Source organism: Rhinopithecus bieti, unplaced genomic scaffold (genome assembly GCF_001698545.2).
Source record: "Rhinopithecus bieti isolate Rb0 unplaced genomic scaffold, ASM169854v2 scaffold_947, whole genome shotgun sequence".
Lineage (NCBI taxonomy): Eukaryota > Metazoa > Chordata > Mammalia > Primates > Cercopithecidae > Rhinopithecus > Rhinopithecus bieti.
In genome coordinates, this window is record NW_016803664.1 from 4,794,611 (window position 1) to 4,807,662 (window position 13,052).

The 13,052-nt window shown below is 46.2% G+C and overlaps 2 protein-coding genes across 5 annotated transcripts in view; one reads left to right on the forward strand and one right to left on the reverse strand.

Annotated features, from left to right (window-relative positions):
- The window catches only part of MAPKAPK5 (MAPK activated protein kinase 5), a 54,703-nt gene extending 44,820 nt beyond the window's left edge, over nt 1-9,883 (reverse strand). Inside the window, exons 1-2 of one of the 4 annotated variants that reach the window (XM_017847309.1) lie at nt 9,103-9,155; nt 5,204-5,378 (exon numbers count right to left, since the gene is read on the reverse strand). Coding sequence is in view for 2 of the 4 variants with exons in the window: in XM_017847305.1 (XP_017702794.1) it covers nt 9,103-9,138 (36 nt within the window). In the remaining 2 variants the exon portion in view is untranslated. Of the gene's footprint in view, nt 1-5,203; nt 5,379-9,102 lie in introns of all 4 variants that reach the window. The other 3 variants (XM_017847308.1, XM_017847305.1, XM_017847301.1) reach the window with 3 other exon arrangements.
- On the forward strand, nt 9,249-12,095 carry LOC108544648 (uncharacterized). The gene is made up of 3 exons (XM_017895872.1): nt 9,249-9,275; nt 9,505-10,530; nt 11,396-12,095. Exons 1-2 carry the CDS (start codon nt 9,249-9,251, stop codon nt 10,111-10,113), a joined length of 636 nt encoding a protein of 211 aa, XP_017751361.1. The 3' UTR covers nt 10,114-10,530; nt 11,396-12,095.
- The last annotated feature ends 957 nt before the right edge of the window (nt 12,096-13,052 follow it).

Below are 13,052 nucleotides of genomic sequence, written 5' to 3' on the forward strand. Positions count from 1 at the left end.
AAAAAAAAAAAAAAAAAAAAAATTTGTTTTATACGTAGAAAATCCTAAGGGATCTATAAGAACTGGTATGCAAATGTACTAAGGATACAAAATACAAAATCAATGTACAGAAATCAACTGTATTTCCATACACTAGCGACAAACAATCCAAAAATGAAATGAAGAAAACAATTCCATTCTTTTTGTTTTTTTTTTTGAGACAGAGTCTTGCTCTGTTGCCCAGGCCGGAGTACAGTGGCACGATCTCGGCTCACTGTAAGCTCCGCCTCCCGGGTTCGCACCATTCTCCTGCCTGAGCCTCCTGAATAAAAGGGACTACAGGCGCCCGCCACCACGCCCGGCTAATTATTTGTATTTTTTTTAGTAGAGACAGGGTTTCACCATGTTAGCCAGGATGTTCTCGATCTGCTGACCTCGTGATCTGACCGCCTCAGCCTCCCAAAGTGCTGGGGTTACAGGCGTGAATAAGAAAATAGGAATAAATTTATCAGGCTGGGCGCGGTGGCTCTCGCCTGTAATCCCAGCACTTTGGGAGGCCAAGTCAGGTGGATTGCCTGAGGTCAGGAGTTCAAGATCAGCCTGGCCAACACGGTGAAACCCTGTCTCTACTGAAAATACAAAAATTAGCCCGGCATGGTAGAGCGAGCCTGTAATCCCAAATATTCAGGAGGCTGAGGCAGGAGAATCACTTGAACTCGGGAGACAAAGGTTGACATGAGCCAAGACTGCACCACTGCACTTAAGTCTGCGAGACAGAGTGCGACTCTGTCTCAAAAAAAAAAAAAAAAAAGGAATAAATTTATCAAAGGGCAAGATTTATAGATTTATATACACTGGAAACTAGAAAACACTGCTTAGAGAAACTGAAGAAGCCCTAAAGAAATGGGGAGCTCTACTACGTTCATAGACAAGATAATATACTTGACCCTTGAACAACGTGAAGGTTAAGGGCACTGACACCATGGGCAATCAAAAATCTACATATAACTTCTGACTCCCCCAAAATTTAACTATTAATAACCTGTTAACCATATTGACAACAGAAAGTCAATTAACACATATTTTATATATGTACTGCTACTATATTGTTACAATAGAGTAAGAGAGAAAAAATGTTAAGAAAATCATAAGAGAAAACATATTTGCTACTCATTAAGTAGAAGCGCATCATCATAAAGGTCTTCACCCATCTTCAGGATGAGCAGACTGAGGGAAAGAAAGGAGTTGGTTGGTCTTGCTGTCTCGGAGTAGCAGAGGTAGAAGAGGTGAAGGGCATGGAAAGGAAGGCCGGAGAGGCAGGCACATCTGGTGTAACATTACAAAAATACATCCTCATTTCTGTCTGACTTTTTTGTTTTTCCATTTCTCTAAGAACATTTCTATACAAGACTAATCCTTCTTCCACCATTCGCTTTCATTTCAGTGCCAGTTGAGAAGGGTCCATTCCATATTCCATAAACAAAGCCAAAGGAAGTCTTGAATAATTGGAACCCTTCTGGCAAATTGTCTAATGTCAATTTTTCCCTGCCCCTGTTTCTTGTACCTCTTATTCCTTACTGTCTGGCACAGAAGCACTCATCTCCATCAAGTCATCTTCTATTAATTCCTCAGGTGTGGTGTCTATTAGCTCTTGAATTTCTCCAAGATCTGTACCTTAAAACTCTTCACCCTTCACCTTTTTTGCCATATCCACAATCTCTTTCATGATTTCCTTAACCAGTTGTCATAAATCCTATGAAGTCATGCACATCTGGACAGAGTTTTCTCCACCAGGAATTTATTGTTTCAGGCTTGACGGCTTCCACAGCTTTTTCTATAACAATGGCATCTTCCGTGGTGTAATCCCTCTAGACTTTCAGGACGTACTATCAGGATTCTCTTCCTTGGTGTTAAGAGTCTTTTCCAGAGTATCCCATGTAATGAGTCGTGAAAGTTCTGTACCAGGTACAGTGGCTCAAGCCTGTAATCCCAGCACTTTGGGAGGCCGAGGCGGGCAGATCACTTGAGGCCAGGAGTTCGAGACCAACCTGGGCAAAATGGTGAAACCCCATCTCTGCTAAAATACAAAAATTAGCCAGGCATTGTGGTGCATGCCTGTAATTCCAGCTGCTCGAGAGGCTGAGGCATGATAATTGCTTGAACCTGGGAGGCAGAGGTTGCAACGAGCCGAGATCACCCCACTGCACTCCAGCCTGGGCGACAGAGCCAGACTCTTTCTAAAAAAAAAAAAAAAAGTCCTTACAACCTCCTGATCTAGAGGCTGAATTAGAGACACTGTTTCTGGACAAGTGGACCACTTCAAAGCCTAGTGTTGAACTCATGGGATTCTGGGTGGCCAGAGGCATTGTATCAAAAGAACTTTAAAAGGCAGTCCTGGCTGGGAATGGTGGCTCATGCCTATAATCCCAGCACTTTGGGAGGCCGAGGCAGGTGGATCACTTGAGGTCACGAGTTCAAGACCAGCCTGGCGAACATGCTGAAACCCTGTCTCTACTAAAATACAAATCAGCTGGGTGTGGTGGCAGGCACCTATAATCCCAGCTACTCGGGAGGCTGAGGCAGGAGAATCGGTTGAACCCGGGAGGCAGAGGTTGCAGTGAGCCAAGATCATGACACTGCACTCCAGCCTGGGGGACAAAGCGAGACTCTGTCTTAAAAAAAAAAAAAAAAAAAAAAAAGTAGTCCTTTACTGGCATGGTACTTCCTGATTTCAGGGACAAAGCATCAATGGAACTGAATCAGAAAATGGGTTCTCGGCCAGGCTCAGTGGCTCACTACTGTAATCCCAACACTTTGGAAGACCGAGGCGGGCAGGTCACAAGGTCAGGAGATCAAGACCACCCTGGCTAACACAGTGCAACCCCGTCTCTACTAAAAATACAAAAAATTAGCCGAGTGTGGTGGCGGACGCCTGTAATCCCAGCTATTTGGGAGGCTGAGGCAGGAGAATGGCGTGAACCCAGGAGGCAGAGCTTGCAGAGAGTCGAGATCACGTCACTGCACTCCAACCTGGGCCACAGAGCGAGACTCCATCTCAAAAAAAAAAAAAGAGAAAATGCGTTCTCATTATCCAGGCTTTCTTTTGATACTAACAGACTGGCAGCTGATGTTTTATCTTCTCCCTTCAAGGCTCAGAGGTTAGCAGCTTTATAGGCAAGGGTAGTCCTGATCATAAACTTGACTGCATTTACACAAAACAGAAGTTAACCTAGCTCTTCCTACCTTAAATCTCGGCACTCACTGCTGTTCCTTACTAAAAAATGTCCTTTGTGGCATTGTGTTCCCCAGAATAGGGCTTTTTTGTCTGCATTAAAAACCCATTCAAGCAGACATCCTTTTTCCTCAATGATTTTCTTAATGGCATCTGGGAACTTGTTTGCCACCTCCTGTTCAGCAGAAGCTGCTTCTCCTGTTACTCTGACATTTTTTAAGCCAAACTTCTCTACAATTATCAAACCATCCTTTGCTGGCATTAAATTCTCCAACTTTACATCCTTTACCTTCCTTTTGCTTTAAGACACAATGACTGATTTTTCTCAAAAAATATTAGAGGCTATAGGTATGCCTTTCTTATAGCACTCTTGCACCCACATAAAAGCTGCATCTTCAATATGAAATAAAAGGTTATTTTGGCCAGGCACAGTTGCTCATGCCTGTAATCCCAGCACTTTGGGATGCAGGCAGATCACAAGATCAAGAGTTCGAGACCAGACTGGCCAACATGGTGAAACCCTGTCTCTACTAAAAATACAAAAATTAGCCAGGCATGCTGGCACACACCAGTAATCCCAGTTACTTGGGAGGCTAAGGCAGGAGAATTGCTTGAACCTGGGATGCGGAGGTTGCAGTGAGCTGAGATTATGCCACTGCACTCCAGCCTGGTCAACAGAGCAAGACTCCATCTCAGAAAAAAAAAAAAAGGATATTTCACAACCAGTCGTGGTGGCTCATGCCTATAATTCCAGCACTTCGGAAGGCCAAAGTGGGACAACTGCTTGAGCTCCAGAGCTGGAGACCAGCTTGGGCAATATAGTGGGACCCATGTCTCTATGGCTAATTTTTATGTTTTTTAGTAGAGACGGGGTTTCACCTTGCTGGTCAGGCTGGTCTCAAATTCCTGACCTCAGGTGATCCACCCGCCTCAGCCTCCAAAGTGCTGGGATTACAGGCTTGAGCCACTATGCCTGGCTTGGCTGACAGTTTTTATCAGGAATGGGTGTTGAGTTTCTGTTAAGTATTTTTCCTTCATCTATTGAGTTAATTATGTGGTTTTTGTTTTGTATTCTTAATGTAGTATATGGTAACATTACTTGATTTTCAGATATTAAGCCAATCTTGCATTCCTGGTATAAACTCCACTTAGACCCACTTAGACTCCCTTATCTGGTGTAGAATCATTTTTACATGTTGCTGGTTTCAGTTTGTTAATATTTTGTTGAGTATTGTTAAATCTATATTCATGATAGATATTTTTTTGTGATGCCTTTTTCTGGTTTTGGTATGAATGTAATGCTAGCTTTACAGAATAAGTAAGAAAGTATACCCTCCTCTATTGGATCATTACTATGAACGTAAAAAAGATTTTCTTTTCTTTCTTTTTTTTTTTTTTTTTGAGACAGAGTCTCGCTCTGCTGCCAGGCTGGAGTGGAGTGCGGTGGCACTATCTATGGATAGTGGTGAACCCTATATATACTGTTCGTTCTGATAACCAAGATGACTACTAAGTAATTACAGGATAGGAAGCATATACAGTGTGAACATGTTGGACAAAGGGATGATTCATGTCCCAGGCAATATGGTAAGAGATCTCATTACACTGCAAAGAATAATGCATAATTTGAAACTTATGAGGGCCAGGCGCAGTGACTCATGCCTGTAACTACAGCACTTTGGAAGGCCGAGGAGGGTGGATCATGAGGTCAGGAGTTCAAGACAAGCCTGGTCAACATACTAAAAATACAAATATTAACCAGGCGTGGTGGTGCACACCTGTAATCCCAGCTACTCAGGAGGCTGAGGCAGGAGAATTGCCTGAACCCAGGAGGCAGAGGTTGCAGTGAGCCAAGATCGCACCACTGCACTCCAGCCTGGGCATCAGAGCAAGACTCTGTCTCAAAAAAAAAAAAAAAAAAAGAAACTTATGAATTATTGATTTCTGGGTTTTTCCACTTAATATTTTCAGACTGCAGTTGACCATATGTACCTGAAACTGTGGAAAGCAAAACCATGGATAAGGGAGGATGAGATCTTAAAGTCCAATCAGTCCACTCTCAGGTAGCCTGGCAGCAAGAGTTCAAGTGCTATGGCTGGAGGCCAGGAAAATAGCTTTCCAGCTGAACACTACAGGTTTGTCTCAGTGCTCACCATCTGCTGAACACCTCAAAAAAAAACAAAACAATGAATACAACACAATGCCACAGACCAAATGTTTTTTATTTGATGTAATGCTGGCTTGCTTCCAAAGCAGTACATCCTAATCAGTACTGATTTTCAGCTCCACCAATAGGTATTGGTTGGACATGCCCAAATTAGTGTAGATTCACCATGACCTATTGAGTACTCCTGAGTGAAGAAAAGCTAAAAAAAATTTTAAGAAAATTGGGCTGGGTATCCGCACAATACCAACAGCAGTGGCTCACGCCTGTAATCCCAACACTTTGGAAGGCCGAGGCGGGTGGATCACAAGGTCAGGAGATCAAGACCATCCTAACACTGTGAAACCCTGTCTCTACTAAAAATACAAAAAAATTAGCCAGGCGTGGTGGCGGGCACCTGTAGTTCCAGCTACTCAGGAGGCTGAGGCAGGAAAATGGCGTGAACCCAGGAAGGTGGAGCTTGCAGTGAGCCAAGATCGCGCCACTGCACTCCAGCCTGGGGGACAGAGCAAGACTCCGTCTCAAAAAAAAAAAGAAAAGAAAAAAAATTGGGCTGGGCAAGAGTCAAGTGAAAAAAACAACTCTTTGTAAAGCACCTTTAAAGTGCTATGAGCTAATATTCATTGAGGTCTTGCTGTTAGGTATTATTACTTTTTTGAGAAGGAGTCTCACTGTCGCCCAGGCTGGAGTGCAGTGGCACCATCTCAGCTCACTGCAACTTCCGCCCCCCCAAGGTTCAAGCGATTCTCCTGCCTCAGGCTTCTGAGTAGCTGGGATTACAGATGTGTGCCACCACACTTGGCTAATTTTTCTATTTTTAGTAGAGATGGGGGTCTCACCATGTTGGCCAGAGTGTTCTCCAACTCCTGAACTCAGGTGATCCGCCCACCTCGGCCTCCCAAAGTACTGGGATTACAGGTGTGAGCCACGGTGCCTGGCCTAGGTATTATTAAAAGCACATTTAGGTATTTCTGCTCATTTAATCCTCAAAAACTAACAAACAAACAAACGAAAAACCCTATGAGCTGGGGAGTGCTTTTATCCCGTCTACAGATGAGGAAACTAACAAGACAGAAGTGAAGTGACATCGTACTCAGACACACAGCTAATAAAATAGAAAGGGTAGGCTGGGCGTGGTGGCTCATGGCTGTAGTCCCAACACTTTGGGAGGCTGAGGCAGGAAGATTACCTGAGACCAGGAGACCAGCCTGACCAACATGGTGAAACCCCATCTTTTCTAGCAATACAAAAATTTTAGCCGGGTGTGGTGGTGTGCACCTGTAGTCCCAGCTACTCAGAGGGCCAAGGCACAAGAATTGCTTGAACCCGGGAGGAGGCTGCAGTGAGCCGAGATCACACCACTGCACTCCAGCCTGAGTGACAGAGTGAGACTCTGTCTCAAAAAAAAACGTAGGCTGAGATTTCAACTGAGTCTACCTGGAGAAACTATAACAACCACTAAGCGACATTGCTGCCCTATTTGTATACTTATCCCGTGGAACTATGTTTCTCTTCTGCTCAAAACTCTCCTATAGTTCCCCTTTTAATCAGGGTCAAAGCCAAAGGTCTTACGATGGCCTACAAGGCCCTAAGTGACTTGCTTCCCATTGCTACTCTACATCATTTCCACTGACCCACTGCATTCTAGCAACCTTGCTCTTCCTACACCACACTACACCTGCTTCTACCTCAAGGTCTGTCCTTGCTGTTCCCACTGCCTGTTATACTCTTCCCTGAGACAGTGGTGGCTTGCTCTCACATTTCCATCAGAACTCTACACAGTGTCACCTCCTTGGACTACCCTATTTAACATAGTACTCCTCACCCTTTCCACACTTAATTAAAACCACCTAGCAGTAACACCACCCTCTAGAATACAAGCTACATGACAACAGGGACATCTAGGAGTCTGGCTTGTACCATTTGTGTCTAGGACACCACCTGGCACACACGAGATAATGCTTAAAAACTGGCCACATACGCTTTCACAACCCAATTAAATAACTTCAGGCAGCAAATCATGCCTCTGTGCCAATAAAACCCAAACCAAGGCTGGGCGCGGTGGCTCACACCTGTAATCTCAGAACTTTGGGAGGCCGAGGCGGGCAGATCACGATGTCAGGAGATGGAGACCACCCTGGCTAACACACTGAAACATCACTTCTACTAAAAACACAAAAAAATTAGCTGGGTGTGGTGGCACACGCCTGTAGTCCCAGCTACTCAGGAGGCTGAGGCAGGAGAATCACTTGAACCTGGGAGGCGGAGGTTGCAGTGAACCAAGAGTGTGTCACTGCACTCCAGCCTGGGCGACAGAGCGAGACTCCGACTCAGAAAAAAAAAAGAAGAAAAGGATATATCAAAGCAGTCTTATAGAATCTTTATTTTTATGATTAAAAACCTGGTCTTCCTTGGGCCAGGCACGGTGGCTCACGCCTGTAATCCCACCACTTTGGGAGGCCGAGGCAGGTGGATCACGAGGTCAGGAGATCGAGCCCATCCTGGCTATTACCGTGAAACCCCGTCTCTACTAAAAATACAAAAAAAAAAAAAAATTGCAGGGCGTGGTGGGCGGGCACCTGTAATCCCAGCTACTCAGTAGACTGAGGCAGGAGAATGGTGTGAACCCAGGAGGCAGAACTTGCAGTGAGCCGAGATCACGCCACTGCACTCCAGCCTGGGGGACAGAGTGAGACTCTGTCTCCAAAAAAAAAAAAAAACCCTGGTCTTCCTTAATGTATATATGTTGGTATCTCCTTTAAAGGGTTAAGTTTCTTTGGAATGACTTGATGATTTTGAGCAACTATATACACCACCTAAAGAATTGGTAGAAGCGTAAATTCTTAATCAGTTACTGGCTATAGTCATTGTCTTGAAGGGGAAAATAACCCCAAGTTGACAACAGATGCCTGTCCTTACAGATAAAATGAAATTATTCAATGCACTGGGTTGACTTAACACTGCAAGTAAATAAATAACACATCAAACTTTAAGCTTGTTTAATTTTCATGAGACTAATTTCTTAGCTACAGCTGTCAAAACAGGTACCTGGCCCTAAGTGGGCAAAATGTGCCTTAAAAAAAAAAAAATTAAGAACAGGTTTTAGAAAACTTATTTTATTTGTGTAATTTTCGAATACACATTTGCTTTTCTTTGGGTTTAAGCGCAGTTAAGTCACAGGAACTGTTAACTTTTCCTAAGTAAATTCAATGCTTCCTAGGAGAGAGAAGAGGAAAGAGAAAAGGGGGAGAACACACGGAAAAGTAAGGACAACCTATTCGACAAAGGACAGGTTTTGTATCTGCAGATTTCCAGAAGGTTGATTTCAAACAAATCGGGAGGGATGGATACATTCCAACTCTCCAAGTGCTGTAGACCATCCGGAAGCAAATGCCGGCGGCCCTTGGGGAGTGATCGAAACGTGTAGTAGTAGCAGGGCTCTCTTCGTCCCATTCATTGACACTTGATAGTGTCTCCAGAACACTCACCTCCGTTCTAGTTGAGCACAAGTCACTCACCAAGGAAGCTGGTGGGAGTCGGACACACACCCACACGTACACCCACACCCTTGGCCCCAGGGCTGTAAAGCGCGATCCACGGAATCCAGAGGAGACCGAAACCCAGGAGTCGATGGAACCTCTCACTGCAAAATCTCCCCGCTTTCTGAGGCTGAAGCCGAGAAGAACGCCACAGGACAACGCGTGGGAAGAGGGGCACCTCCCCTTACCTTGATGGCTTTCTCCATGTCGCTCTCCTCTGACATACTCAGTGGGGCCCCCACAGCCGGGAGAGGCAGAGGCTGCGCAGCCGCCCTGTCCCCGCGCGGCCGAGGAAGCAAAGGGCTCGGCACTCGGGCCCCTGGGCCTCGTGGGGATGGGAGGCAGCAGCCCCTCGGGACCGGTGGGGATGAGGACCCCGGAGCCGGCTCTGCTTCGGCGGGCGGCTCTAGGCTGGCGGCAGCAGCAGCGGCCGAGGCGGCGGCCCCTGGGGACAAGTCTTTGTGCTGGGCCCCGCGCGGCCGCCTCCTAGCCTCATCCCCGGCTGGGGAGTCAGGCTCCCGGGGTAGGGCGAGGCGGGGAGGGCCTTCACCCGGGGCGCTGTGCAGGGGCCTCGTGGGGCCGCCGCTTAGACCCGGGCTCGCCAGGTCCTAAAGAGTAGCCTGCGCCTCCGCCTCCGCCGCCTGCACCGCCGCCAAGCCGAAGCCGAAGCAGAGCTCGGCGCCGCTGCTCCCGCCGCCGCCTCAGCGCCACACATCGCCGGGACACCCGCGCCGGGCAGCCCCGCCGGCTGCCCTCACGCACGCGCTGTGCTCCACGGGAGCTCCGGGCCGCCCCTTTTGCCGCCCAGCTTCGTGACTCCACTGCCCCACGCGCCCCTTGCTGCCTTCCGCTGGGGTTTCCAAGCCGCCCCCGAGCCGCGCACCCGACTTGCAGGCGCCCGCCTGGGCCTCCCTAAGTCGCGCCGCTTACAGAACAGGCCCCTGGACCTTCCGCGGCGATGGCGCTGCGCTAATGACGTCATGGGTCCGGACTCGCGTGAGTGCGCGTGCGTTGGAGCCTCAGCCTTTATCTCCACTCTGCAGAGATTCAGGCCTGGGAAACGCTCTTCTGAGAGGACCCGTGGAGGTCAACCCGGGAGAGAGAAGAGAGGACTGAAGCACCTAAAGGATCCTGCCTTAAGGGAGCAGGATTGTGTAGAATATATAATAGCAGTAGCAGCTCTGTTTACGGAGCATTAACCTTACATGGAGTTCTTTCCTACGTTACCTCCTTTCATCTTTACAAGGGCGCTATTTGATGTTGTGAGGTACGGATGTTCCCATCCCTAATTTGTAGAATAGGTAACTGAGGCTCAAGAGAGCTAGTTTGCGTACAGCCGAGAATTGGTCAAGTTAGAATGGGACCCCAGATTTGTGCTCCCTACTCTCCACCAATAACCTATCAAAGGGCTTTGAAAGAGCTTTTGACTAATCTCCTCTCAATGGTTCTTCGTTCACTTATTAATTGCACATCAGTATATGCCAAATCTACTAGACACTGGAGAAACAGGAACAAGACACGGTACCGGCACATGGATCTTTCAGGAAAAGGAAGTAGGTAATAAACAGGAAAAAGCCCGAGTCTGATGCTGAGAAGAACATAAACAGGATGCTGAGGTAAGATAATAACGGGATGTGGGGACTGCTTCGTATTAGATTATTAAGGAAGGAATCTCAGGAGGTAACATTTAAGCTGAGACCCCTGAGGAATGAGAAAGGGCTGGCTATTGGAAATCCAAGGAAAGATTTCTGGGCAGATGGGTAAAAAATTTAAGGTGGAAATACGCTAAATATGTTCAAGGATCAGCAAGAAGGTCATTGTAGCTGGAGTAGATCGAGTAGGAGGAGACTGATAAAGGATGAGGTTGGAGGCCGGGCGTGGTGGGTCATGCCTGTAATCCCAGCACTTCAGGAGGCCAAGGTGGGCAGATCACTTGAAGTCAGGAGTTCGAGATCAGCCTGGCCAACATGGTGAAACCCCGTCTCTATTTCAAAAAAAAGTTTTTTTTAAAGTATAAAAAGGATGAGGTTGGAGATGTGGGCAGTGGCTTCATCATATGTGGCCTTTGGGGGTCATAATCAGGACTTTGGATTTTATTCTAAGCTATTGTAAGGTTTTAAACTAAAGAGTGCTGTGATCAAATTTGTTTTAAAATATCACTCTGCTTTGTAAAGAATGGAATATAGGAAAGCAAGAATGGAAACAGAGCTATTGAGCTATTAGGCTATTGGAGAATAATGCAGTTGAGAGATTATTACACTGTCTGAACTAAAGAGGTGGCAGTAAAGGTGTAGAGAAGATGGATTTTTTTTTTTTTTTTTTTAAATAGGGTGCCACTGGCTAGAGTGCAGTGGCATGATCACAGCTCACTGCAACTTAGACCTCCTGGACTCAGGCAATCCTCCCACCTCAGCATCCTGAGTAGCTGGAACTACAGGGGCATACCACCATGCCTGGCTAATTTTTCGTATTTTTTTGTAGAGATGGGGTCTCTCCACATTGTCCAGTCTGCTCTCCAACTCCTGAGTTAAATTGATCCACCTCCCTTGGCCTCCCAAAGTACTGGGATTACAGGCGTGAGCCACTGGGCCTGGCTGAGAAGATGGATTTAAGACATGTTCCGGAGGTAACATTGTCAGGACTTCCTGAAGGATTAGATGTGGAAGAGGAGGATAAGAAACAGACCAAGGATAACTTTCACATGTATGCTTAAGCAACTGGATGGATAATGATGCCACTGAATGAGTGAAAAACTTGATGGAGGTGGAAGATTCAGAGTTCGTTTCTATCTAGGTTAATTTGAGACATACTAGAGCGTAAGTAATTGAATATTGGAGTGGAGACTTAGTTGTCTACCGAATTATTATTTTCTTTGTTGGACATACACCTACACTGCATTCTCAAAGTAAAATAAGTGTGGCTCTGTGCCTATGCTCTCCCCAGCAGAAAGTGAGCAGAAGAGGTGTGCACAGTTTCCAGGCCTGGCCCATACAGACCTCCAACAGGTGTTTCCCTGTGCTCTTACTCCTTCTGCCAACTGGAAGCAGATGGTGACCAGGCTCTGGAGAAGGCAAGGCCTGAAGATGGGAGATTCCTGAGTGGAGGAGAACTGTGCCTTACTGACCTAAATATCCACTCAGTATTGTTATGTGAGAATAAATAAACTTGGGTTGACCTTTTACTTACTTTGAGTCTTTTGTTCTAGCAGCTTTGCCTATGCTACCTAATATGAATAAGAGCAATCATGCGGCAGTTAACTTCAGGAGAAAATTTTTAAATGACTTGAATTGACATCTGTAATAGGAAATATTCGTGCAAAGTAATTATGGTTTTTGCCATTTAAAAGTAATGGCAAAAACTGCAATCATTTTTGCACCAACCTATATAGAAGATGCCCGGGATTCATTCATTTCCTCCAGTAACAATTTCTCTCTGCCAGGCTCTGTGTCTTGTAATAGAGATGCAGAGATGATGTCGTATAATAGAGATGCAGTGATGAAGAGACAAGATCCCTGCCCCCAGGCAGCTTTTAGTATAGCTGCTCAACTTATTTGCACATGCTTTCCCACTACCTAGAAACTCTTCCCTCCTAACACACACAAATACACACACACGCACAGCCTAGTTTCTACTCATTCTTCAACCTTATTCTTCTTTGAGGTGGAGCCTCGCTGTGTCCCCTAGGCTGGAGTACAGTGGCGCGATCTCGGCTCACTGCAACTTCTGCCTCCTGAGTTCAAGTGATTCTCCTGCCTCAGCCTCCCAAGTAGCTGAGATTACAGGCGCCTGCCACCACACCCGACTAATTTTTGTATTTTTAGTAGAGACAGGGTTTCACCATGTTGGCCAGGCTGGTCTCGAACTGCTGACCTTAGGTGATCCGCCCACCTCGGCCTCCCAAAGTGCTGGGATTACAGGCGTGAGCCACCACACCTGGTCAATTCTTGATAATGTTTTTTCAGAAAGACATGCCTTGCCCATACCCTCCTTTCCTAATCTAAATCAGATGTTCCTATTATCCTGTAACTAAATAGTCTCAACAAGGGAAAGAATCTTTTTTGTCTTAGGAGTCATATGTCCCTAATACCCAATCCATTGTAGGTACTTAATAAATTTATCCGTTGAAGGAATCAATGAA

Coding starts and splice junctions, on each gene's coding strand:
- LOC108544648 (XM_017895872.1), top strand. CDS start 9,249: ATGGGAGGCAGCAGCCCCTCGGGACCG. Junction 9,276..9,504: donor GCAGCAGCCCCTCGGGACCG/GTGGGGATGAGG, acceptor GCCGCCGCTTAG/ACCCGGGCTCGCCAGGTCCT.